Below are 27,903 nucleotides of genomic sequence, written 5' to 3' on the forward strand. Positions count from 1 at the left end.
CCAATGTTGTAACATAGGATTATTGATGATAATCCAGCCATATCCTCTCTGAATGGAGAGGTTACTCCTGCAACCACTCTCGCTTCAAGCAAACTGGGGTAGAGAGAGTGACAGAGAGAGAGAAAGCACTGGCTCGACCTTAATGTGGTTTCTATCAATCGTCTAGTAACTTCCCCCATGGCTTGTATTGGATTCAGGCTTCTCATGTATGTAAACTCATAGAAATAGGAAGGAGTACGTTATAAAGAAATAAAGTATATATGATTACATTCACGTACCATGAGCATGCTAGTATGACTACTTGAACCTCCTTGTACAATTACATTCTGTTGGAACGAACAGTTGACGTCTCAGAGAAGTCCTAGACTTAGGAGCAGTAACATCTAATATGTGCGGAATGCCAAACTGCAGCAGAGCTAAAAAAGTAGGAAGCGATTCCTTCAGTCACAAAGTACTTAAGAGAAGAGATGGGAACTGGGGGAAAGTGAATGGAAACACAGCAAACGTGCAGGGGAAGGCAGACAGTGAATGGACTAATAGCTGTGGAAAGCTCTACAACCAACGCAGTTGCAAAGCAACTTCTTCTGGTCTGCTGACTACATTAGCTAACCTAGAAGTGTCCATCTTGGTACTCCTATTGATCGTACATTTGTTCCTGACCTGGAAGTCCTTCCTCGTGCACTGCCGCTTTAGTTTCTACAGGCCTGGCCAACACCTTCTTGGTTCTCTCAGTACTCATCCATTCATCGAAACATAGTCCACCTCTACGTAAGTAACCAATCTCTCAATATATCTAAAACAGTTTCGCAATCTGGAAACATTTGATACGAAACCAATAATGTACTTGTTATTCGATGATGAGGATTTCTTTTGTGTCACACCTGAATTATTAAACGTGTTGTGTATTCCACGTTTTTGAGCATCCCGCATGTGTTACTTCCCACTGAACTGTTTACTCTGCATATGTTAGTTATTTTCTTTATATTTCAGTTGGTGCCAATTTGTTTTCTTAACATTCTATACCTGCTCATATGTACCCTGTTAAAAATGCATTGTCACCTTAAATAAATGTATGACATTGACTGTCTCTTTAAGTAATATGTTTTAGGCAAATCCAAGAATTATTGTTTTTTGTGCCTTCAACTTAGGACTCATACAATGGGTTTTACACACTTATCTATGGAGTGGACCTGTAAATCTTTGTTTAGGGTTGTGAGTCACAATACTGAATTTTAAGTGTAGGGCAACCAAAATAACTGCAGCCTAAAGATTGACTTCCGAAAGATTTTGAAAGTAAGTAAATATAGGGCCCGCAGCCTAGTGGCGGTAGACTGCCTGCTGCCTGGGCAGCACTTTCATCCAGCGGTATGATTTGCTGCTGCAAGATGCACAACTTTGCAACTTCACAGACCTCTCATTTAGTGCTTGCGGCCTCAGGCTTAGACCAAAGATTGAATAAACTGAGCACCTCTGCTTCGCTCCACACACGTCTGTTTTATTTATGTGAAGGATGTGTGGATTTGAAAGAGTTGGTTTGCACAGCTCCAAAGTGAGGCCTAACCAAACCACCAATTGACTCATTTATGAGACACTTCTTAATCTCTACATAGAGCAATTCACTTTACCAAATGTCATTACTTAACTAGCTTGGACTGCGTTTTCTGTATTCAGTTTCGAAAATTGTTGAAGGTTTTGGCAGCTGAGATCAAAGAAAGATAAAAGATTCAAAAATGGCTCTATTCCCACGGGACACATAACCCTAGTTGGGAATGTTCAACATGATACATATTTAAGAAAGAAAACGGAAACTTGTGGCGAGGCAGTGCTTTACTGCGCTTCACTTTCAAATGACATCACATTCTGAATAATTATGCGCCTTCGTCAAAGGGAAAGAAATGACACCGTGTTTTGAGATCTTTCTCCTTTCAATTGAAACGCAAGATGTGCTTTGACAGAATGAGGCCAGCTCATAAAATCAAACGGATAGCAAAATAAATAAAATTCCTGAAACCTGAGCATGTGCACTATGGCATTGCGCCCCTTCTGACTGTGGTGTTGATGTTGGCAGGCAGTCGGCTGTGATCGACAGCTTGGGAGCAATGCCAAGGAAGACAACTGTGGAGTCTGTGCAGGAGATGGCTCGACGTGCCGGCTGGTGAGGGGACAGACCAAGTCACATGTTTCTTCAGAAAAAAGTAAGTGTTTCATGAATCCTCTCTAACAATTTGTGCAATTATGTTTTGAGTTGTAATCCAGGGGCGTGCCATCATAATATACTTGATGTCTGTTCTGCGGTGATGTGATGTGAGTGCAGCCTTTTTGAAGGCTCAGTCTGTGTAGGAAATGAGTTCTGGGCATGATATCGCTCAAATATCATTATGTACTGCGAAAATAAACAGAAAAGGGAGGGACTAGAACTTAGACATAGGAATAGATTTTAAAACGTTCCATACAGTAAACCTTTTGTGCACCTCTCTGTTATGTATGTGGGCAACAAATTGTGATCCTAAAAAGCAAGCTCTGGCTCAGAGCGTCAGAATTTGCAGGTTTTTATGGATGCCCATTCTATCATGCCTGTTGAAACGTACACCGACTCGCTGGAGTTTGCCAATGAGTAAGTCTGAGTTAAGTGCTGCAGTCAGGATGACAACCCTTCTCACTAGGTTTCAAGGAGAGGTTGAGGGTAACCTCCGATATTGCAATACTATGGAATCACATGCTTTAGGCTGTTCATGAAGAGAGCTAGTGGACACCCTTCCAGCCTGCATTCAGATCCTTCACGCATAGAGAGCACCGTATGGTACAAAGAGATCAGTAGTGGAGACGGCCAATAATGAGGCAGATGGGAAATCTCTCAATTGTTTTCTGCTTTAACATAGTAGTACTGGGTCAGGATGAAATGGAATGAACCGGGCATCTGGGGTTCTACAAAATGTTTAAGCCTTCAAGGGGCGAGGATGAGGCATAACAGCCAGAGCTACCTACTTTAGAACTGGGGGATCCCGCTCAAGAGGCATCGGCTCAACATTCTGGTATTCTGGGCAAATCACTAGGGGGCATATTTATACTCTGTTTGCGCAGATTTGTGTCATTTTTTTTTTACACAAATCCGGCGCAAACTTAACTCCATATTTATATTTTGGCGCTAGTTATGTCTAGCGCCAAAATATTGTAGTTAAAGTCATTTTTTGCCTCCGGAAATCTACCTTGCGTCAATGAGATGCAAGATAGGTGGTCCTGGGCAAAAAATGACCCTAAGGCCCTAGAACCTCATTTATCCTCCTTTGCAAAAATCACGCACGGGGGTCAAGAAATGGTGCAAAGCTTGCTTTGCAACATTTTTTAATGCCTCGGTCAGGGCATGCGATAGGGGACCTGTGGGCCTATTTCCATGGTGGAACACCATTGAATAAGCCCACAGGTACCCTCCCCAGGCCACAGGGACACCCCAACCCACACCAGAGGGACAGCGGAGGAAGGGGACCCCATTCCAAGTAAGTATAGGTAAGTACAGGTAAGTATTTTATTCATTTTTTTAAAGTGCCATTGGGGGCCCTGAAATGGGCGCCCATACATGACACTGGGTGCAATGGCCATGCCCTGGGGACCCTGGTCCCCTGTGCTGGCCATTGGGGTGGTGGGCATGACTCCTGTCTTTTCTAAGACAAGAGTCATGTTGTATGGATGATTTTGCGTCAGAAAATGACTCTAGGCAGGTGAGAGTCATTTTTGTTTACTCTAACCTGCCTAATGTAATTTTTTGGCGCAGAAGCCCCTTTTTCCATAACGCCAGCCCCACCCGACTAACGTAATTTTTTTTTTACTCTAGCCTACCCTTTGCACTGGCTTGCACCATTCCATAAATATGGTGCCCGGCTGGTGCACAGAAATGGTGCAAGCTGGTGCAAAACTTTTTGATTCAAAACTGTGTTAGTGCAGTTTTGCAGCAAAACGTTTAAATATGCCCCTAAATCCCCCCTGCCTACAAAAATATATAGGAATGTACCTTGTGGACTGTAACTGGTAACCATGTGAAGCGTTCCAATACCTTCGGGCCGAGGTCCCGTTACATAAAACTGCAAAAAAAGGCAGAAATATTTTTGAGTTTAAACCTCCACAAAATGATAAGACAGAGAGCGAGCGATTAGTTAGTTGAAAAATTCAGCAAGCCAGAATGTTCTACATTCCGTACGATGTTTCATGAACATTGCTGAAAGATGATTTCACTTCCTTGAAAATTGCAGCAGTTTCATTGCTATCATTCTAATTGTACTACATCATGTATTTCTAGGCTCGCTTCTGTGATTGCCCTTTAAAGGCTGTGGCAGTGTTTACTTTGGTGACCAGCCTGCCATTTATGCTCGTGCTAGGCCTCACATGGCATCACATATTCGGCGGAAACCTCAGTGTAATTTAATGAAGCATGTTATACTTGAGGAGTTCACACAGATCACTGCAAGGCCTTCTTTGGTATGTGATGACATAGAGCAGGCCCGGGAGATGAGTACACAGATTCTATTCTACGCTACGATGTATTTCCTGTAATCTAACATTTAGCAATAGAGTGTAAACTACACTTTCTGGGAGCAAAGCAGTGAGTTTCACAACTCACCTTAAACACATGTTAACGAAACGTGAGACTACTTCTCATTATGGGGGCATTGTACTAAGTCTCTGGTGTGCCTTTTCTTTGATGATGGCTGCAGCTGCTTTGCACTTAGCTCTGACCATAATTTAAAATAAAATAAAGGGTGCTCACATTTCCAAACCTGGAGCCTGATGTACCAAACATTTTCCCCCCAAAACAGGCTTTGCAACTGGAAAAAAGCAAGCCTGAATGTTCAGACAGCAGACTGAGTTGGAAATGTATTTCGAATTGCAAAGTTCACTTTATGACCTATAGCAAATTGCAAAGGAAACAAGGCATGTAATGGGTGTCCTCCTCTCTTTTGAAATTTGATATGCAATGTATCAATGCTTTTCATTTGCAACTGTGATCACAAATCATTGATTTGTTACCAACTCCCAAAAGGGGGTGGTAAGATATTCGCAAAGTAGAAACTGTAAAAAAGGGGCAGCTTCCACAATGTGCGTTGTGAATGCCAGCATCGCTAGGAGTAGACACTAGTCCAGTGGACAGTTGCATCATCTCCAAATGCCAGTCACTAAATCTCAATTTCAATTTTAGGAGCCACAAACACAGACTGACGTCTGAACAAAGTGCTAAGGTTGTTTTGTAAACACCCATTGACGCAGTATAACATAGCAACAATTGGGACTGATATGCTGTTTTCCTCTATGCACAGTACAAATAGCTGTACATTCTAATGTCCGTCTATCAGCAGTCTGTCATAAATTTCAGAGACCAGATCGCATAGCAGTAACAGTTCAATAGATGGAGCTCAATGGTCCTGGCCAGAAAATGCACGGCATGGGTTGATCAGGAATGACTCTCTAAATACTGTGGATGTAACATTGTCCACTTTTCAGTGGAAATCATACTCTGCTAAACCTCTAAATAAGTCCTTAATCTTCAAGATGTACCATTCTTGATTTTACATCATCTGTAATTTATATATAATACATGCATAAAAGCTCATATTTAATTTTCTTATTGTAGGCAAGATTTGACAACTGTAGTAACCTGTAATAAAAAGGGACCTGATTTAGATCTTGGCGGTAACGGTCCCGCTGCCGGTTTTCTGCTGGAAAACCAGTCTGCCTGCTTGACGGTCCTCCCACCATATTTAGATGTTGGCGAGACCATAGGTGAAAGAGCGCTCGAGTCCAGCTGACTCTGCCAAGAATCTCCAGCTGCCTCGACGGGGTCCTTCAGAATTGGGGCTGACAGCGGGACTCCAGCCACCTCTATGGCCAAGCTGATTTGGCTGTGCCTTACCGACAAGTCAACGGTGGCGGTCCGACCGTTTTAGAAATGGGGTCTTTGGTTGGCAGTCAGGTTACCCCCTGTCCAAGCAAGGACCCTCACCCTAGTCAGGGTAAGTCACACACAATTCAAATTATCCTGTGCCCACCCTCTGGTAGCTTGGCACTGAGCAGTCAGGCTTAACCTAGAAGGAAATGTGTAAAGTATTTGAGCAATAAATCGTGCAATAACATCGTATAGCCCCACAAAAATACACCACACAGTGTTTAGAAAAATCTATAATATTAATCTGATAAGATGCAGTTCAAAACGATTAAAATGCAATAGGTATATGTCAAGATATCAATGTAAAAGTGATATAAAGGGTCTTTAGTCTTTAAAAAAGCAACAAATGTCTCTTTCAAGCACAAAGTACCTGGTTTGTGTGCAAAATCTCCGCAAAGAACTGCAGAGGAGGAGATGTGTGGAAACAAAGGGGTTGTGTGTCGATTTTTCTGGCCGCACACGGTCGATGCGTTGTTTAGTTTTCACGCAGGGACAGCTGTGCGTCGATTTCCGGCACCCGGTCGTGGATCCTTTTCGGGTTGCGGGGTTTTCGGACGCCCCAGGGATGTTGCATGAATTTCTGGCACTGACAGGATGAAGTCACAGGGGCTGCGTCGATCCTGTGGGCATTGCATGGAAATTTCTACTGCACGGCAGGTGCTGCATCGATTCCTCTCTGGAAGTCAGGCTGCGTCGTTCCGGCTCGGCTGTGCGTCGATCCAGTGGGCCGTGTGTCGAATTTCCGGTTGATATGCTGGCGCTGCATCAATCTTCTCGTTGCATTGTTCCGGTTAGGCTTGCAGTGAATTTTTCACTGCGGTGCAGGCTGTGCGTCGTTTCTGGCAGGCTGTGCATCGATTTTTGCCGCACAAGGAGTCCTTCTTGTAGAGATGAAGTATTTTTGGTTCTGAGACTTCAGAGAACAGGAGGCAAACTCTATCCAAGCCCTTGGAGAGCACTTCTTTGCCACAGTCAGAGAGCAGCAAGGCAGCAGGGCAACAGCAAGGCAGCAGTCCTTCACAGAAAGCAGACAGGTGAGCCCTTTGGGCAGCCAGGCAGTTCTTCTTGACAGGATGCAGGTTCTGGTTCAGGTTCTCTTCTCTAGGAAGTGCCTGCGTTGGTAGGGCCAGAGGCCCTGTTTAAATACCCAAATGTGCCTTTGAAGTGGTGGAGACTTCAAAGAGTGGCTTAGAAGTGCACAAGGTCCCCTTTCAGTTCAATCCTGTCTGCCAGGGTCCCAGTAGGGGGTGTGGCAGTCCTTTGTGTGAGGGCAGACTACTGTCCTTTGACATGCAAGTGTCAGGCCCTCCACCATCCCAGCCCAGGAAGACCCATTCAAAATGCAGATGTATGCTAGTGAGGCTGAGTATCCTGTGTTTGGGGTGTGTCTGAGTGAATGCACATGGGAGCTGTCAAGTAAACCCAGCTAGATGTGGATTGTAAGGCACAGAAGGATCTAAATGCAGAGGAATGCTCACTTTCTTATAGTGGCATTTCAAAAATAGTAATATTAAATCCAACCTTACCAGTCAGCAGGATTTTGTATTACCATTCTGGCCATACTAAATATGACCTTCCTACTCCTTTCAGATCAGCAGCTACCACTCAAACAATATATGAGGGCAGCCCCAATGTTAGCCTATGAAGGGAGCAGGCCTTACAGCAGTGTAAAAAACAATTTAAGAGTTTTACACTACCAGGACATGTAAACAACACAGGTACATGTCCTGCCATTTGCCTACACCACACCCTGCCCTATGGGTTACCTAGGGCACACCTTAGGGGTGACTTATATGTTGAAAAGGGGGAGTTTTAGGCTTGGCAAGTACTTTTAAATGCCAAGTCGAATTGGCAGTGAAACTGCACACACAGGCCTTGCAATGGCAGGCCTGAGACACGGTCAAGGAGCTACGTAAGTGGGTGGCACAATCAGTGCTGCAGGCCCACTAGTAGCATTTATTCTACAGGCCCTGGGCACACATAGTGCACTTTACTAGGGACTTATAAGTAAATTAAATAATCCAATTGGATATGATCCAATGTTACCATGTTTAAAGGGAGGGAGCATATGCACTTTAGCACTGGTTAGCAGTGGTAAAGTGTACAGAGTCTTAAAACCAGCAAAAACTGTATCTACAAAGTGGAGGGAGGCAGGCAAAATGTTAGGGGTGACCACCCTAAGACTGTCAGGTCTAACATACCTCCACACCTGAGTTGTCGGATGGGGGGGTAATGAGGTACAAGCCTACCTTTCTACTTCCATTTTCAACTGGACATGACTGGCCAACGCATTTTGTTGCTGCTGCCACTGGACCAAGGAGAAAATCACCCATCACTGTACTGACAGGTAGGTAACACTCATTGGCTGTGTACATTTTGTGATCACTGCATATAGGCTCGGGACCACTACAGTCATATATAAGTCACAGTCATTCTTTGAATTACAGTGACATGCAGATATTGGGAACAAATTTGTGTGGGACATGGATAGGGACAAGCTGGTACATGACTCATATCACACACATACACAACTGTCATTGTGGTGTTAGTATTAATTGCCAAATGAATGCTGGCACCACAGTGACATTAGATTCACATCCTTCGATGATGTCCATGTGTTCACGTTGCAAGGGGACCTGTACCTGTGATTTGTGCTATGAGTTGTGCATGTGAATCAGTTTGTGTATGTGCGATGTAATTGAATGGTTGAGGCAGAAGTAAAAGATTTCACTGACCTGATCACATAGCAGTAACATTTCCATAGATGCAGCTCAATGGTCCCGGCTCAATAATGCAAGGCATGGGTTGATCAGGAATAACTCTCTAAATGCTGTGAATGTAATATTCTCCACTTTTCAAGTCGGTGATGTGCTTGTGTCTGTATGTGTGCTACTTGCATGTGGGTTTGATGTTGTTGTGTACGTTGCATTGCTGTATAACATTCAGGTGAATATTGTCATGTAGCTGTTGTTGTTGTGATGTTCATAGTTGTGCTTGTGTGTGATTGTGTTTGTGTAGATGATGGTGTAGTTGTGTTGATTGTTGTGGTTATGCTGTGCATGTGTGCAGTGTCAACAATGTCTGTGTGTTGTGTCATGGATGTATGCAATGTGTGTTTCCGGCAGTTTAGTGTTGTGTTGTGGTGGAATGGCAATGGAAATTTGTGTATGTAGTGTGTTGTGTAGGGCAGGGAGAAACATATGGCTAAAGTACGGTGTGAATGTGCGTGGGTGTGTGTGTGTGTGTGTGTGTGTATGTTTGTGTGTGTGTGTGACTTAACTCTATTCCAGGACCACTTCCATTGTCCGATGTCCATTGGGTATAGCGGCGCTCTCCCTCCATCAGCAATCCTCCGCCAGTACACCGCCTGCAGGATTGTAACATCTAAATGGATTTGTCGGGAACCTGCCAGCCTGACGGCTAGGAAGAGGACACCAGTGTGATGGTCTTCGGCTCAGATGCAATAGATCTAAGTACAACTGATGGAACACTGTTGACTTGGTGGTCTTTTCGGGTCCGCTGCTGCCATGGATTGGTGGTAATTTTGCCAAGATCTAAATCAGGCCCAAAATGATTTAGCTGCTCAGCTGTAATGTATTGCAGTTGGCTTCTGATGTCACAATGTCTGCTGCCAGAGCCGCCAGCCAAAGTGGAAAAGATCACAGAGCATCATTACCTCTGCATTTTAAACAAGGAAAAGAGAAACTGTCTTTTTGTCCTTCTGTTCTGATCTTCTGATCTGTTTTTATAAAACAGAAAAGTGATCAGTAGACAAGAGATATTTACGGCTGCATGTTTATTTTTGTCTTCTTGTATGCCATTCCCGTAAAGACAAAATCTCTGCCACAACCTGCCACATGTGAAGCTATAACATTTTTAATCTGATTTACATTATACAGATTGTAATATTTTTTCACGGTAGAGATTCTACTATTTCTTGTCATGTCTGAAATGAAAATCAAAGAGCAAGTCACCAATGATTTAAATGGCTTGTGGGAAGGGTCATGGTGTGACCATGTCTTTTTAAGGGGGAAACAGCCATTACAACACGGCTGTTTCCTCGACTAGCCTTTACCACGCATGCGTTACAGCACATGCATCATTACCACGAATAGCCTTTACCACGAATGCCATTACAACAAATTATCTTGTAATTGTATGCATGGTAAGGGCTATGTGTTGTAATGCTGGTAAAGACTATCGGCGTTGTTAGAAAGATCCTTCTGTTTCCTCAGAATGAGCTGCACCGTGCCTTAGGAGTGAGGTAATGTGGACAAATGTTTGGGGCTGGTGGCTACTGTTTTAGGGAGAGGGAAGGGGTGGTGGGGTAGTTTTCGGGGGCTACTGTTTTAGGGAGGGGTGGGGGCTAGGTTTTAGGAACTTGGAGGGCAGTTTTCAGGCTTAGAGTGAGGTAAGGGGGATTTGGCCTGGGGTGGGGGAACACTGAATTAGGGAGGGAGTGGGTGTAGGTTTTAGCGTGGGGGGGATGGTTTTTGGGCTTGGGGCAGGGGGCACCATCAGCTTAGTGATATGTCCGCAGGGGGTGGGCACTGTTTTAGAGAGGGGGCAGGGGGCGGGGGTTAGGTTTTAGGGTGGGAGGACAGGTTTTGGGCGCAGTGTGGTAGGCACCATCTGTTTAGTGATATGTCTGCGGGGCTCGGTGGGTATTGTTTTAGGGAGGAGTGAAGGGTGTGCGAGGTTAGGTTTTAGGACAGGGCAATTTTCAGGCTTAGATTGCGGTAAGGGGGATTGGGCCTGGGGAGCTACTGTTTTAGGGAGGGGGTGAGGGTTAGGTTTTAGGGTGGAGGGCACAGTTTTCGGGCTTGGGGTGGGAGGCACCATCAGTTTAGTGATCTATCTGGGTGTGGGGTGGAGGGTAGGAGTTTAGGTTTTCGGGTTGGGGTGGTTTTCGGGCTTAGGGCCAGGGCTGGGAGATGATTTTAGGGCTCAAGGTGGGGCATAGAGATGTACTAATTTAGGGTGCAGGGTGAGGGAGGGGTATTTTTTAGAATGACTGGGGAGGGGTTGTCACACTGGGACCTTCACCATGCATATGCCTTTAAAACACTTTCTTTTACAACATAATTCATTGTAAAGGCTTGCTTGGTGAAGGATATGCATAGTAATGGCATTCCCTTTGTAATGTACATGTGGTAACAAGGTGCGTTGAAAGGGAATGCGTAGTTCCGTCATTCAACCCTTTTAAGAACTAAAATACCATCTGCATTATACAAAAAGGGGGAGATCTTGCCAAATTCGGCCAACCACCACTTGGCAGAGTTTCTTCTTGTGCACAGCCCATCAATGGTAAGTTGCAGAGTGTGAGCTATAATTGGCATCTCGTATCGAGATTTTTGGCAAGGGGGGGCACCTTCACATATTTTCTCACTGTGAACGGTCGTGGGTGGCCACGACCATACTTAGTGAGAAAGATGCAGCTCAAGTAGAAAATCTTCTCGAGTGGCAGCAAAATCAACTCAAGCAGCCAATGCCTTCTGGCACACCATGTGCTGTCATTCCCACAGATTTTTCAGCACAGAACGAGATCCCGGTGCTGAAAATCAGCACGAGCAGTGGGACGTGCCCTATTCTGCCCATTCGCAGAATCTCACACAGTCTTCATGTAACTCCATGGAATTCCGCCCAATGAAACTCCTCGAGTTCCTCCCACTTCTAGTGGTGAGACCTCATTCCTCTATGTTGTCACTGAATTGCAGTATCCTTTTATTGTACGGGAGAGGCTTCTTTACCCCATATATTATATCATGGCACCAAAAGTCCAAATTGTTAAAGAAGTGGTACATTCTGTCTGATGAAAGTGGTCGTACAGCAACACAGATGGTTCTGTCCTATTTGCTGAAACCAGAACTGTGACATGGAGTGGAACCAGCTGGTGGAAAATCCCTCCCATTGTGAGTGTCCATCCATAATTTTCTGCAGATAAGCAAACTTCAGTTTTGCATGGGAGGGTTCCCGTTCAGATCAACCTGCTTCTCCTCATGTTGCCAACTTTATATACCAATCCAGTGTAGAGCTGGTTTTGTTTTGCTAATCTGAATGTGAACATTGTACAGCAGCATATCTCTGTAATCGCCATGACCAATCACTATCATTAGCACTTTACTCTCCTTGGCACTATTCCTACTTAATATTTTAAAAAATCATGTCTCCTGTTCACATTACTGTACACAGCAGAAAGCAAAAGCATTGACTTAAGAATGAATGTCACACTGTCCCTTTGCATAAATCAGGAACTATTTCCCACGCATTGATATACAAGACTTTGGTCCTGGATGGGAAATGATGCAAGCAACATTGGCCTTTTTGCTTCTTGTATAAGAAATCTTTGCTCTCAACTTAGTAATTCTATTGATTACAGGGGATATGCAGTGAACCATAAGCAAGAGGCTTAACCTTGTTCACTCTACTGCACTCAAGCGGAGGAATATTTAGTTTGTTCCTCTACATCTGGGTCTAACTTCTTTTTCAAAGGGGCTAAAACACTGGTCTTTGTCAAATTATCCTTTAACCTAAATTACTCCATTGTCAGAAGCTGTACAGATTAGGGTTGAGTCTGTTGCAAAATGATTTGAAAAAGGATCATCTTTTATTTTAAGAGTATTTGTTTTGCATTTTCAGTTTACATTTGGTTTTACTGATACACTGTGTTGGCAACTATACAGCAATTGTAAGCCATCTTTTTGACAAGGTGCCTCATCCAAAATAACAGATGAACGGTTAAGCAAAAATACATGCCACAATCCTCAGTGGAGTTCCACAAGACTATGGCACGAAGTGTAAGGAATCTTAACACCTTGGGAAGTAGAGGGAACAAATAACGTCTCCCTACAGTACAGAGAGGTTCATAGACAAAGCAACCTCACTGTTGTTGTTGCCTTGAAGGGAAGAGTTTTTACTAGAATGCAATCAGTTTGTGCTGTGGTTCTTGCTTCCCCCTCAGCTGACTCTGAGATTTCTTGTGTTGGTCCAGCAACTCGCACAGGCAGATAGGTTCTCTGCTCCTCACATCTTTTTAAAAACATCACTTCCTAGTGTTCCTGAACTTACTACCAGTCCAGATCTAGAGAATGTCAGTCAGCAGGAGTTCCACCCTTGGATCTCAGCTCTTCCTATCTGAAATTGTTTGCACTTCATCCTTGGTTGATAAGAAAAAGATGAACTAAGTCCTGAGGATAGATCCTATTACTTATCCTTCTCATGGGATCTGATCTGGCCAATCAAGCTCACTGCATCTTTCAAATTCTGTGGGGTTTCTTCAATAGTAGATGCATGATTGCAGTGTGATTGCGTATGCCCATGTCATGAAATAACTACAGCCCCTACTGGACTGGTTTGAGCTGGTTCTGGTTAAATTAGTATTATCATCAGAAAAGACACCACATTCCTATGGAATGCAGATCTTGGAAGGAGGGGGATAGTTTCTCTCTGGCAATGAGAACAAATTCTAGGACAAACAATTGTGTAAATGTAGGCTCCCAGGTTCAAGATGAACATTGGATCAGACTTACACAATATCAGCCCCCATCTTATCAGTGCATGCAGACTTGGAGCCCAAAGGATTCCACATTCACACACACCCATGTCTACACACACTTGCAAGCTCCCTTCATCCATGTTTCATATATGATGGAGGCAAAAGGACCTTAGTTGTTGGAAACTGTACAGACATTATCTTTTTTGCTCTTTTCATTGTGTTTGTACATAAAACAAGAACTCAGAAAAACAATCCAACCCTGGCATTACATACCTAACAGATTTAAGTAAATATGAGAATTCAGAGTAAGCAGATGCAATGACAAGCCCTGGATCAATCCAAGTACCTGTATTCCCTCCATTCACTCCACACTTTATAGAATTCCTGGAGACAGCCCTCGACCTTGTAGACTGTGCGCTCAGCCTTCATGCATTAGTCCACTCCCATCCTCTACTTTAACACAGAAGATGGCTTACTTCTCCCCCCTCTCCAGCAGTATCTCTCCTGGCAACCATAGGAGCGGCGACAAAACAGAAATTTGTACTTAGGCAAAATCTGATTACCCCATATCCCAAGTGCAGCCAATTTCTGGTTTAAGCCCACCTGTTCCCCTGTGACCGCCAAGAGGCACCAACCCACCTTCAATCAAAATGGCTTTATCCTGTGGCAGTCCCACAGGGTATGCAGCAACGTCCTACTCCAGCCACAACCCTGCAGACACCTATTATCCTTTGCCTGCCCCATGTGAAAAGTTCTGGCTCTAGGGTAGCATGCATTGTGTAGTATTTTTATTTGCACTAACCTAAATCCTGATTTAATGGTAATGTCTCAAGTGCAGCAGAGTGCCTCCTTGATCCATAGAAATCAATGGATGCGTTGTTTTAGCACAAAGTACCTGGTATGTGTCAAAAATAAAGCTGCACAGGTGAGCGTGTGTTGGAAAATCAAGAATAGCGTAGATTCCTTATTCTCAAGTGAGGCCATGTGTCAACACTTTCTTCGCCAGGCAAGCGATGAGTCGAATCTTTCCTCGCAGGGAGGGGATGCGTTGATTTCCAAACAAGCAGCCTCAAGTCCTTGCGGTGATGTTGAAACTTTGACGCCCAGGGTTGCTGCATGGAAAATTCCGACACGCTATGCAAAGGGTTCATGTTGAGAACAGGCGACGCATTGATTCTCCAGCCTCAAGCCAGGCGCTGTGACGAACATTCAGCCATGGACAGGCACTCATCGATTTTTCTGATGCACACACAATGGTCAGTGTACTTTCTCCAGCAGATTACCAGCTTCCACTTCTAAAGGCTCAGGGACTGGATTTGGCACCACTTAGCCAGTCAGGACTCTCAGCAGAAAAGGCAGGGACTGTCAGATGTTCCTGAGACTACAGAACAAGGGGCAAGCTCAGTCCAGGCCCTTGGAGAAACTTCACAAGCAGGTTTTCAGAAAGCAAAGTCCAGTCCATTCCCCTTTAAGGCAGAACCAGCAGCAGATGGCCAGCACAGCAAAGCAACAGGCAGAGTGGCAGGTCCTCCTCAAGCATCAAGCTCTTCTCCCTGGCAGAGGTTTTTCTTGATCCAGAAGTAATCCGAAAGTCTAGGGTTTTGGGTCTACTACTTATACTTATTCTGCCTTTGAAGTTAGGCAAACTTCAAAGGAAAGTCTTCGTAGTGAACAAGACCATGCCTCTTCCTTGCCCCGACCCAGGTACACACTAGGGAGTTGGAGACTGTATTGCGTGAGGGCAGGTGCAGCCCTTTCAGGTGCAGGTGTCAGCTCCTCCCTCTTACTCTAGCTCAGGAAGACTCATCAGGATATGCAGGACACACTTCAGCTCCCTTTGTGTCACTGTCTAGAGTGCATCCACAAACAGCCCAACTGTCAGTCTGACCCAGACAATTATTCAGCAGCCAGGCGGAGGCACAGAATGGTTAAGCAAGAAAATGCTCACTTTCTAAAAGTGGCATTTTCAAACAGACAATCTGAAAACCAACTGTGAGTTCAGAGATCCCAAACTCCACATTTCCATCTGCTCCCAATGGGAAACTGTACCTAAAAGATATTTAGAGGCAATCCCCATATTACCCTATGGGAGAGATAGGCCTTGCAATAGTGAAAAACGAATTTGGCAGCATTTCAGACATGTAAAACACAACAGTATATGTCCTACCTTTTAAATACACTGCACCCCACCAATGAGACTGCCTTGGGCCTACCTTAGCGGTCACTTACATGCAGTAAAAGGGTAGGTTTGTGCCTGGCAAGTGGGTAAAGTCGCCTGGTCAAATTGGCAGTGCAAAACTGCACACACAGATACTGAAGTGGCAGGTCTGAGACACGTTGACAGGGCTACTCTTTTGGGTGGTGCAATCAGTGCTGCAGGCACACTAGCAACATTTGATGTACATGCCCTGGGCACCCATAGTGCAATTTACTAGGGGCTTACCAGTAAGTCAAATGTGCCAATCATGGAAAACCAATTACCAATATCTTTCAGACAGAAAGCACTTGCACTTTAGCACTGGTTAGCAGTGGTAAAGTGCTCAGAGTATCAATACCAACAAAAACGAATTACAGCACAGGATCCAAAAACAGGGGGTCAGAATCAAAACAAGTACAGGAAAACCACACCAAGAGCTGCCAGGTCCAACACTAGGTCAATCTGCTCTTGCAGCTGAATGAGAGGAGGACCCCAAATGTTGCAAAACATTGTCATCCCGATCATGTCGCACTGTTTCTTACATTCTAGCTCCCGGAGGTCCCCCAGAACGGTGCATTCCCAAAGTGGGGTCTCTAGTGTCATTACCCAGACCATTCTCTTGGTAGTTATCTTCCAGATGTTGTCCACCAAGTCTGTTGGGGATGGCTTGCCTAATGCTGTCTTAAGGCTTCCTCATGTACCTATGTGTGTCCAGGAATTGCCTGCCCTCAGTGATGGTTCTTGCATATGAGCAACTGCCCAGTCATTTATAACAGGTAGCTGTGCTACCTAGCAATATAGACAGAGCTCAGATAGTGCCACCCCCTCCGTTGTAGAGGCTCCTGGTTAGTGCAGCACTATACACTGGGCCCCCTTCCCACAACAGGGACCTGGTTACCGCATCCACTTGCTTTAAAAATTCCTCTGGAGCTTTGTACAATGTGTTCTTTAGCAGGTATAGGAACTTAGTCAGCACAATCATTTTGAACAGGGTGACCCTAACCATTAAGATAGAAGAATAGTTCTTCAGCATCCCATGTCCCCTCCTCTGCTCATCAAAGACTTGCCCCAGGTTATTCCTCTAGAAATCCCCGGGGACCAATGTAACCAGACCCCAGGTATCAGAATCCATTAGGAGGACCATCATAGGGGGTACAGCCTGTGGCAGGATTCCAGTGGGTCAGGAGGAAAGTCACATGCATATGCCAATTTATACAACCCCTGAGTAACTGGTAAAGGTGTCTAAAATATCCATGGCTGCGGGGATGGAGTGCAATGGGTTGGCAAAATAAAGTTGTTTGTCATCCGCATAGACGGAGATGACATCCTCCGATTCCTGGCCCCACCGCAGCCCCTGAAACTGAGCATCCATTTGCACCCAGCAAGCCAGGGGCTCCAAGGTCAAGGCAAATAAGAAAGGGGAGAGAGAGATCATCCCTGTCTTGGCCTTCTACCCTAAGCAAACTCCACCAACACTGACTGATTGTCCCACACTCTAGCCCCAGCCTGGTGTACCATAGACATCCAAGGGATTCACTCCCTCCAAAACTCCATCTTGCCCAGTACCTCTAGTAAGAAATACCAATCAACTAATTCAAAGTCCTTTCAGCATAGAGGGCCAACAATATTACAGATTCTCCCACGGTCTGTATTCTTCCTAAACACTGAAAGAGCTGCCTCAAGTTGTGAAGACTGGAGTCCAAAAGTATGAATCCCAGCTGGATGGGAGCTACTAGTTTATAATCACCTGGAACAGGCAATTAGTGATTACCTTAGACATGATTTTTACTTGTGTGTTAGTAGAGTAATTGGTCTGTAGCAGGCACATTGATCCTGTGGCTTTCCCTCCTTGTGAATAAGAACAATAGTTGTAGTCCTAAAATCCCAGGGCAGGCACCCCTCCCCCTGGCAACATACAGCATTTTGCATTGCAGATCACACTGACTCTCACACTAATCTTACTACACAAAGAATAAACTCAGAGTGGAAGCCATATGGAATAGTAGTTTTCCCCCTCTGGAGCTGGAGTATGGCATCATGGATTTCTTTGGTAATAATCTTCCTGTCAAGTGCCTCCGAGTCATCCCAGTCCAGCGTGTGGGAGTCCCTCACAAATTTCCAGAGGTCATCGAGTTGTACACCCAACCCAGGGTTATATAATTCCATGAAATGAGCTGCAAAGGCCCCTGAGAATTCTTCCGCAGAGTTCACCTACACCCCTTTTCCTGTCACTACCCTGTATAACTAATTTCTTCCATCCTGGCTCCTCGTCATCCATGCTAACAATTTTCCAGCTTTGTTTCCCACCGATAGTGGGCCCTTGCCTCGTCCTGCACCAAGCCTCTATACACCTCCCTATTGACGGGGATACGATGTAGGAGTTCAGGATAGTTTCAGGGCATATAGTCCCCTCCCGGTCTGTTAGCCTCAACTCCAATTTGGTTACTTCCCTTAGTTTCTTCTTTCTCCTCCCTGCTATGTTGGATATTAGGTTGTACTGGTCATCAATAGCTGTCTAGTGTTCCAGTCGCCCTACTTCCATGGGTCTAGGCTCCATTTTATCAGTCCCCTAGGGGGTTGTCACCGCAGACAGGTATAAATTAGAAAATGGTCATAAATCCCCATGGCAGGTAGCCAGTGTCTCGATATTGACCTTCTTAAATTCAGGGAACCAGGATATAATCTAGTCTGGCTATAGATCCAGTCAATGCAGCCACATAAGAGTATTGTCACTCCACAAACTGTGTATCCCTCAATATGCTGAACAATCCTATGGCCTCTGTGAGAGTATTTAATCCTCTGTCTTGCTTTCCCGGTGATGTTTGCCCCATGTGAGCCTGTCTAACTCCCCTTTCATTGTGAGATTGAGGTCCCTCCCTATGATAGGAATGGCCTGTGAGGTCTCCATCAATCATGTCCCCATCTTCCAGACATCTGGGATTGAAGTTCAGATGGGAAATCCCATGAGGTAATGAGAACTCTTTCCACATTCCATTCTCCCAAAAGTGCTGCGTAGCAGCCCCCTGAGTCAGTCTAAGTCGGTAGGACTATGAGCGGGAGAGACCTCTTGGCCAATATACCAATGCCTGGGGAACCTGTTGAGCACCCTGAGGGGACCAAGACCAGGTATCCGCCTTCCCCAAGGAATGCACAGTTATTGCCCACTGTAGGAAAGTGTCCTTTTTTACATGGGCACCCCCATGTTTTGCCCTAGTACTGATGCTTTTTGACTCAAAGTGCACTGAGTCCCTGCTAACCAGGCCCCCAGTGCAAGTGTTCTTTCCCTCAAAACAAGGTAAATGTCTAATTGTAATCGAATTGGCAAGGACTTTAACAACCTTGTAAATCTCTGGTAAATGGTACCTCTGGTACCCAGGGCATGAGTACTAAAGAGGGTCTCTAAGGGCTGAAGCATGTATTATGCTAGCCTAAGCAACCCACACACAAAATGCATGCAAACTACCATTGCAGAATGAGTGAAATGGGGCAAACCATTTTGAAAACACAACAGTGCACACACCCACTATGCAATGCCCACAACCAAGGCATGCAATATATGTAAGTGACCCCTATAGCAGGCCTTAGTGCCATAAGTCAGGGTGCATTATATTACACGTGAGGACTCATCTGCAGGAGCAGATGTACCCCTGTGATGCCTAGTTCTATCACTAGACATTGTAAATGTTCAGGCAGCCATGCAGAGGACACAAACTAGGCTCTGGTCATTAAGGGTTACCCAGCTACTTGATGGCTGCACTGAAAATACTGGTGTTTGGTATCAAACACCTTGTCTTAATAAGTCTTTACTGATGCCAGTATCAGATTTGTTATGACATGCACTTAGACGGCACCTTAGAGGTGCCCCTTGAAAACCTATTAGTCCCTTAGTGTGATGGCTGACTGGTATTGACCAGTCTGCCACCACAGACATGTTTCTGACCCCCTCCAGGTGAGAGCCCACACTCTCAGAGACCAGAAACAATGCCTGCTCCAGAGGGAGGTTGTTGGAAATTGGGTTATTAGTTGTATGGCCAGTACAAGCAATAGTTCCTCAATTGTCCTCAGTGGGAACCAAACACCCCATTGTAATGCTTGACTCTCACAGGGTAGCAAGGTGGAGCAGTCTAAGGCCTAGTTAAGGGAAGTGGTGTGGGCTAGTAATCCCAATCACTGACACACAGTTGTAATACTTAATAAATGATTGTCCAGTCAGTACTTTTTTCTTTAGAAAAAGGAGAAGTACATTTATTATGTACACACTACTAAATACTACACAGTAATTTACAAATATACATTGGCAGATGGAACATCCCTTAGATGACATTGTGTACTCACTGGTGACCCACTAGAGGGGTCACCCAAACATATCAAGTGAATTTCAGCAGTCATTGAGTAATAATTAAATTAATGTGATGTATCAATAAAACATCTGGAATCATCATGAAAACCCAATAAAACATGGAGCAACAAAAAGGTGTAATCATGGTGAAAATCCCAATAAAATATGTATCAGGCAGTTACTTTGTGTTTGTGCATCCTTTCCAATACTTGACAGTAACTGTAGTGGTCAGAACAACCCCCGGGGGCATCACAGCAAAACGGCATGATGATACAACATTGCAGTGCAACTATACAATCAGCCCTTAGAAGTTATAACCTCATGAAAAGCATTACAGTGCAACCAATAAATCAACCCCTAAAGGGCATAATGCATTGTATATGTGTAGGCCTTCCAGGCCCTTTAACATGTTACCATACATAAGGCCCCTAGTGGGGTAACTACTCCCAGCTGTTACACAAAACCTCCAGCCATGGGAGAGCTTAAAAATACCTTGCACCTCAGAAAAGGTGATGATTTTGAACCCCCCCTCATAACTTAGGGTGTGGACCCAGGAGATGACATGAGGAGAAAAAGCATGTTGTGCTGAGCATTGTGGTGGTTCTAACATTATCTTAGGACCGCCACAGGCTGAAATATGGGCAAATTTGTAAGTGAAGTAAAAGGCCTGCAAGGCATTATACTGCAAGTCTCTAAAAAGCAGTAAATATCATAGCAGCGTCTCTCACACTGTGCTGGGATGAGCTGCATTGATGTTTTTATTTTTGTTTTTCCTTATACTTTGGCTTTGCACTGTGTTTTCCTCTTTATTGAAGGGGTGCCTGGTCCCTCCTGGCCAACACAGGGACTGCCACCATAGGATGGCAGATCAGGGAGCCCACCCCTGTCTGCCCTTGCCAGATTCTGCACCAGCAGCACCTCCATGTACTACAGTGGAAGCCGGCAGTCCTTTTGTGTCTCTGCCCACTCCACCAGGGTAGTAGTGGCCACCTCTGGCTCTCCCCAGACATGGGTACAGGGAGGGGGAATGCAGGCCATGTGGCGGGTGTGACAGCACTCGTCCCATCCTCAAGGTCTGCAATGGGGCCCAGGGAAGTGGTCCTGGGTCCCCTACACGGAATCTCAGGGCATTACGAAGGAGCTTCTCTGTTTATGAAATACTCTGGGTAGGTGATGGGGTTCCAGCCCCCTAACTCAAAAATCCGCACCTGTGTGAGGTACGAACATGGGGTGGGGCACTCTACACTGTGCCCTACAGAACTCTTCCTTGGTGAGTCTCCCTTTTACATGCCAATCAGCAGGTACAGGCAATGGGTCACCATCAATGGGCAAGGGATTGAGGCTTTGAGGGACACAGATGACAGTATGACTATGGTAAGGATTCAGTTGGTGTCACCAGAGCAGGTGATTCCCAATGCATTTCACCAAGTTGTGGTGGCTGACAACAGAGAGGGTCACTAGCTAGTGGCCCGTGTTTTTTTTGAGTAGGGGTGTTCAGGACTTCTGAAGGTTGCTTTGAGCCCTGCAATGCCTGTGGACTGTTTATTGGGTAATGATCTTGAATTCACTATCTGGAAGGAAGTGGAACCCAAGGCGCATGTGGAGATGTTGGGGTTATCTGAATAGATATGTGAAACCACAATGTACATGACTGCCCGGGAGTGGAATCAGAAAGTGCTGGAGCCCAGAATAATGGCCCTGCCAGTTGCTAAAAAGCAGAAAGGCAGGTGGTGTGGGAAATCACCCCCTGAGTGTACCCCCAGAGAGATGGTTGGGGCATCTGCAGTGGCCTCCCCGGAGTCCACTGAGAAGGGCACAGCTCACCTTGGTGACCTGCCTGCACCTGTTGATTCACATGTAAAAGGAAGACCCACCAAAGAGGAGTTCTATAGGCCACATAGGGAGTTCCCCACCCTTGAGGCCATGAGGAAAAAGGCCAAAGTCCAAGCAGCAGGTGGTGTCTTTCGAAGCTATTACATTTACTGGGACAACAACCTCCTTTACAGTGAGCCTTAGGTTCCTGTGCATGGGCAGCAAGAACCCTAGTGGTACTCCAATACTACAGAGCCTTCACTGGAGCTGGCTCAGGAGAATACCCTAGCAGGACACTGGGGTTATGGCAAGACCTTTGCAAGGCTTGTCCCTTGACATCAGGGCTTCCTCAAACACGTTCTGCAGTACCTGTGTGACTTGCCATACCAGAAGGAAGACTGTGAAAAAGTTAAAAGCTCCCCTGGAACCACTACCCATCATTAGCACCCCCTTTGAGATGGTGGATATTGACATTGTTGGGCCTATGGATCCCCAGACTACTTCTGGTCACAGGTTTATCCTGTTCTAGTGGATTATGCCATGGGGTGCCCATAATCCATCCCTCTGAGGACCACCACTGCACCTTTAGTGGCAAGGGCCCTGATGGGGATTTTTACCCAGGTGGGTTCCCCAAGGAAGCGGTGTCTTACAGGGGCACCAACTTCATTTCTGCAAACATGCAGTCCATGTGGAAAAAGTGTTGAGTCAATTATAAGTTCTCCATCCCCTACCACTCTTAAATCAATGGGCTCATTGAAAGGTTCAACAAGAGCCTGATAGGCAAGATCTGAGGTAGGCCTGAGGATAAAGTGTGATATCCTCTTACCCTGTTTTTTGTTTCCCTACAGGGAGGTACCGCAGAAGGTAGTGGGCTTCAGCTCCTGTCTGAGGACTTCTAAGAAGGAGGAATGGTAGCAAGCTCTCAAGAAACTTCCCCAGGATGTAGTGAGCTACATGCTGGCCTTCTGAAGCCAAATGACTAAGTTTTGGAAGCAAGCGTCTGACAATTTATAAGCCAGCCAGGCTGTGATAAAAGAGTGGTATGACCAAAAGTCTATCATTGTGGAATTCAAGCCTGGGCAGAAGGTGTGGGTGATGGAACCTGTGGAATTTGGAGACCCCCATGACTGTTGGAGTGGGCCCTATGAGATGGCTGAGAAGAAGGGTAAGGCCCCCAACATGGTGGACCTTAAGACCCCCAGGCAACCCTACATGGTGCTTCATGTCAATCACCCCAAACCACTCTTTCAGAGGTCTGAGCTCACCGTGCTGTTGGTGACTGGTGGAGCTGAGGCTCTCCCTGACCTCTTAGCCTCCAAGGAGAAGGATGGGTCTGTGGAAGGAGTAATCCTTTCCCTGATTCTGATGTCTGAACACCAGAGGGACTATTGCCAAGTGTTGGAACAGTACTTCTCTCTTTTCTCCCTTGCTCCTGGGATTACCCACCTGTGTACCCATGAAGTGGACACAGGAGACAACCTCTCTGTCAAGAATAAATCTTACATGTTGTCGGAGAAGGTGAGGGTCAGCATCAAGACTGAAGTCTCTAAGAGGCTGGAGTTGAGGGTGATAGAACCCTCCAGTAGCCCCTGGTCCAGTCCTGTGGTTCTGGTGCCAAAGGCTGCTCCACTGGGCACCACATCTGAAGTGAGGTTCTGTTTGGATTATAGAGGGCTTACCGCTGGAACAAAGACTGATGCTTATCCCATTCCCCAGGCAGATGAGCTCATGGACAGGTTAGGAGCTACCCAGTAGATAAGTGCCTTTGATCTTAAATCAGGGTACTGGCAGAAAACTTTAACAGAAAGAGCCAAGGAGAGGTTAGCCTTTTTCCACTCTACAGGGCCACTGTCAGTTCAGAGTAAAGCCCTTTGGTTTAAAGAACGCTCCTGCCACCTTCCGGATTCTGGTGAACCAGTTTCTTGCTGGATTGGAGGCATTCTCATCTGCCTACCTAGATCACATAGCCGTCTTCAGTAACTGCTGGGAGGACTACCTCTTTCACCTCCAAGAAGTGCTTTAGGGCCTGCAACAAGCAGGCTTGATTATCAAGGCCAGTATGTGCCAGATAGTGCAGTGGTTGGTGGTCTACTTGGGACACTTGTTGGGCAGGGGTAAGGTGCAGCCCCTTCAAGTCAAGAATAAAACCATCATGGCCTGGAAGCCCCCCAAAATCCAGACTAAGGTCAGAGCATTCATGGGCCTCATTGGGTACTATAGGAGGTTTGTCAAGGGGTATGACACCATTGTTGCCCCCTTGACTGAGCTGACTTCTAAGAAGCAGCCTGGAAATGTGATTTGGACAGAAGCATGCCAAAAAGCATTTGACTCCCTGAAGCAAGCCATGTGCACAGCCCCTCTGCTCAAGGCCCCTGGCATCTCCAAGGAGTTTTTTTTTTCAGACAGATGCCTCAGAGCATGGCATAGGGGCAATTTTATCACAACTGAAAGAAGAATGCCTAAACCCACCTCTAGCATTCATCTCTTGGAGGTTACTTCCCTGGAAACAGAGGTGGGGTGCTATTGAGAGAGAAGTTTTTGCTGGGGTTTTGGCCCTGAAGAAGTTGAGGCCATACCAGTTTGGCACTCACTTTCTGATTCAGACTGACCACAGGTCCCTCAGGTGGCTCAGGCAAAAGAGGGGTGAAGATCCAAAACCATTGAGGTGGTCCATTTCCCTACAGCATTGGTTCCCAACCTGAGGTCCAGGGACCCCTGGAGGTCTGTGACACCTCCCCAGGGGGTCCGCGACTGCTTGGAAAATAAATATTATTAATAGATGTATAAAGTGTATATAAATACAGAGACTAAATGTACAACTAAAATTTTTAAAACATACTGTAAATATCAAAGGATTTGAAATTGGAGGCTAAAAATTAAATTAGTATCCTCAGCTTGATTTGTGGGAGCAATGCAGGTGCATTAAACAGAATATAGTACGGATGACGTGTGGCTTCAACTGAATTTAGAAAAGCTCCAACCTTCCTATTAAAATTAAATTTTTTATTTATATTTGTTTGCAAATTAAATAAATTTGTTGTGATTTGTGTGTGTGTTTGATGAATGCTTGTTTCTGTATTTTTGTGTATTGCTTTGTGTTTCAAATACATCAACAATTTTTAGGCTGCGGTCCCTGGTTTCCAGTAATGACTCAGTGGGGTTCCCCCAATTCCAGTAATGATAAAGTGGGTGTGCACAGAAATCAAAAAGTTGGGAACCACTGTCCTACAGAGTACAGACTTCAGGGTGAAACAAAGACCTGGAGTAGACCATGCCAGTGCTGATGCTCCATCTAGGCTTTTCCTCCTTAATGATAGGAACTCCCTAGAGGTTGGGTAGCTCTGTCCACTTTCAGATGGGGGGGGCATGTGTTAGACCTCGTATCCTTAGCGTGGTCTTACCCCAGACTGTGTGCCTTTTACCTCCTGTTTTTTGCTGTATCTTTGTGTTGGCCTTGTGACTCTAAGTACCACTAACCAGTGCTAAAGTGCATGTGCTTCTCCCCTAAACATGGTGGCATTAGTGTATCTACAATTGGCATAGGTAATTTACTTATAAGTCCCTTTTAAAGTGGTATACCCTATACACAGGGCCTGTACATTAAATGCTACCAGTGGGCCTGCAGCACTGATTGTGCCACCTTCTTCAGTAGCCCCGAAACATGCCTCAGGCCTCCCATTGCCAGAGCTTGTGTGCGCAGTTTCACTGCCACTTCAACTTGACATTTAATAGCTCTTGCCAAGCCTTAAACACCCCTTTTATTACATATACACCATCCCTAAGATAGGCCTTAAATAGCCCATCGGGCAGGGGGCCATGTAAGTAAAACAGGACATGTTTCAGTTTTACATGTTGTGATGATGAAAAACTCCCAAAGAATTTATTATTATTGCGAGGCTGCTCCTCTCCTAGGCCAGCATTGGGAATTCCCTAATATACTTATAAGCTGTAATTCCTGATCAAAAAGGAATAGCTGCATCATGTTTCGTATCATTGGAATGACAATGATAAATCCTCTTTACTAGTACAGTCGGATTTATTAGTACTATTTCGAAGTGCCACTTTTAGAAAGTGGGCATTTCTCTGCTCTCACTGGTCTATGTACCTGACCTCCTGTCTCCAATACACAGCTGGGTGACAGCTACATTTGTGCATTCCCTCCAGACACCCACAGGACACTCAACTGCAACTCCTTTCATCTGCCCACTGATGGGTTTCGTGGGCAAAAAGGATGGGAAGGGCTCACATTTACACTTCAAAAGGTAGTGGCTTGAGCCCTGCACAAATGGCTGATTGCACCCAACTGATGGTCTGTAGCCAGAGGTGGGTTCAAATGGGGGCCTATGCACTTCAGAGAGAACCTTTGAAGTTATCCCCCATATTAAAGGCACTTTTGGGTATAAGTACTGGGACTCTGACTACCTGAAATCAGATCACTACTGACTTGGGAAGAGTTCTGCTGGGGTTAAGACTACTGTGCTGTAAGGATTGCCACTCTGCCTGGACTGAATGTTCCAAGGAACTGGTTCTCTGCATTGCTTAGCTGCCCTGCTGCCTGCTGATCTCTGCCCTGCTCAGGACAAGGACTGGACCCATCCTGATGAACCAGAGTGTCTCCAAGGGCTTTCTGGCCTGCTCCCTGTTCTCCTGCAGTCTCTGGAAATCAAAGTCTGCTGGCAACTCTTCTGGTGCTGCTGGACCCTGCCATATGAGTGTTCTTCCCTTCCCTGAGGTGTCCCTCCTCACTCCTGGGCCTCAGAAGTGGGATCTGCAGCTGAATCTTGCAAAAACTGATATATCGCCCTGAGTACATGTAATATTTTGATGCATCACTCCTTTGATGCTAACGCAGAGGCTGCTCGAGGACAGTGGATTCACAGCCTGAGTGGCTCAATGATGATGCTTTGTGTGTATTGATGAAGATGCTTCCTGTTCACTTCAACGGAGTTCGACACCCACGCGGGACCTGACTGCAAGGATTGAAACCAATGCATCATGCCCTCAAAATCGACCCTTTGCTTCTTCAAAGGTAGTGTTGCAGCAGACCCTATGTGGGTTCTGTAGCTGCCCTACCCTACATAGTGGTCAGCCTGAACTTTGGATTTGCCCCAGTCCCTTGCAACCTCAAGTCACCTTTTGATCATTAGTGACTTCTAGGCACTAGTTCACATTTAACCTTTCAAAATTCATATCTCAACTTCGACTGATTGGATTTTTGTCACTTTGGTCTTGTTTTAATCTTTTTGGGGTGTTTTCATTGTGTTACTGTGTGTGTATGTGTGTATATGTGTGTGAGTGCATGTGTGTGTTGTATAAATATTTTACACATTGCCTCTTAAATTAAGCCTGATGTTCTGTGCCCAGCTATTAGATGGTGAGCACAGGTTAATTTTGGGAGTGTAAATGACTTACATTGACTAGGATTGTGGTTCCTATTTGGACAGTGTTGTTACCTCTTCCAACTAGAGACCCAATTTCTACCAAAGGTGATCACACCTCCTCCAGCAGAATGGAAAGCAATTTAGTGTTTCGGGGCCTGGGGCATGAAATCCCCTGGCACCTTTGATATGTGACCCTGGCTTCCCCAGGTCCTGGGGAATGCCACTCCCTGCACTGAGGTCTATTTGGTACCATAGCAGATGGAAAATAGTTATTCAGGAGGCATTTTTCACTTCAAGGCTCATCACACTCCCAAGGTGGGCTGCCTGAAGTGGGCACTCGAGGAAGGGTTTCACCACCTTGTTTTGGTGAAACTATGAACTATAGATCAGGAAAATGCCCACTTGCCACAGGAAGTGGTCATCTAGGGGATTTAGTCATCCCAGGGATACGCAGCCCATTGACTACTACCCTACACTCCCCTAAGTGCCACTACAATCAGTATTTAGGGGTCCCCTTGACACCAGGAACTCAGATTCGTCTACTGTGAACCGAAGAAGGACAAAAGAGTCATTGTGAGAACAGGGGACTTAACTACCACTTGGGGCAAAATCCTGTCCTGCTTCTGGAACCTCAAACATTGCACCGGCCCAACTTGCCCAAAAGCTATGCATCCTCCCAAATCTGTGGAGGGCTTTACAGTGCTTCAACAACCAGGAAGAATCTTTCTTGGGGTGGAGTAGCCATTC

The 27,903-nt window shown here is 45.5% G+C and overlaps 1 protein-coding gene across 2 annotated transcripts in view; it reads left to right on the forward strand.

The window, feature by feature from the left end:
• The window catches only part of ADAMTSL3 (ADAMTS like 3), a 2,197,206-nt gene that overhangs the window by 1,172,584 nt on the left and 996,719 nt on the right, over positions 1 to 27,903 (forward strand). For both annotated transcript variants that reach the window (XM_069222572.1, XM_069222573.1), the window contains exon 7: positions 2,069 to 2,195. In XM_069222572.1, the coding sequence (XP_069078673.1) occupies positions 2,069 to 2,195 (127 nt within the window). The remainder of the gene's footprint in view (positions 1 to 2,068; positions 2,196 to 27,903) is intronic.

This window comes from Pleurodeles waltl, chromosome 3_1 (genome assembly GCF_031143425.1).
Source record: "Pleurodeles waltl isolate 20211129_DDA chromosome 3_1, aPleWal1.hap1.20221129, whole genome shotgun sequence".
NCBI lineage: Eukaryota > Metazoa > Chordata > Amphibia > Caudata > Salamandridae > Pleurodeles > Pleurodeles waltl.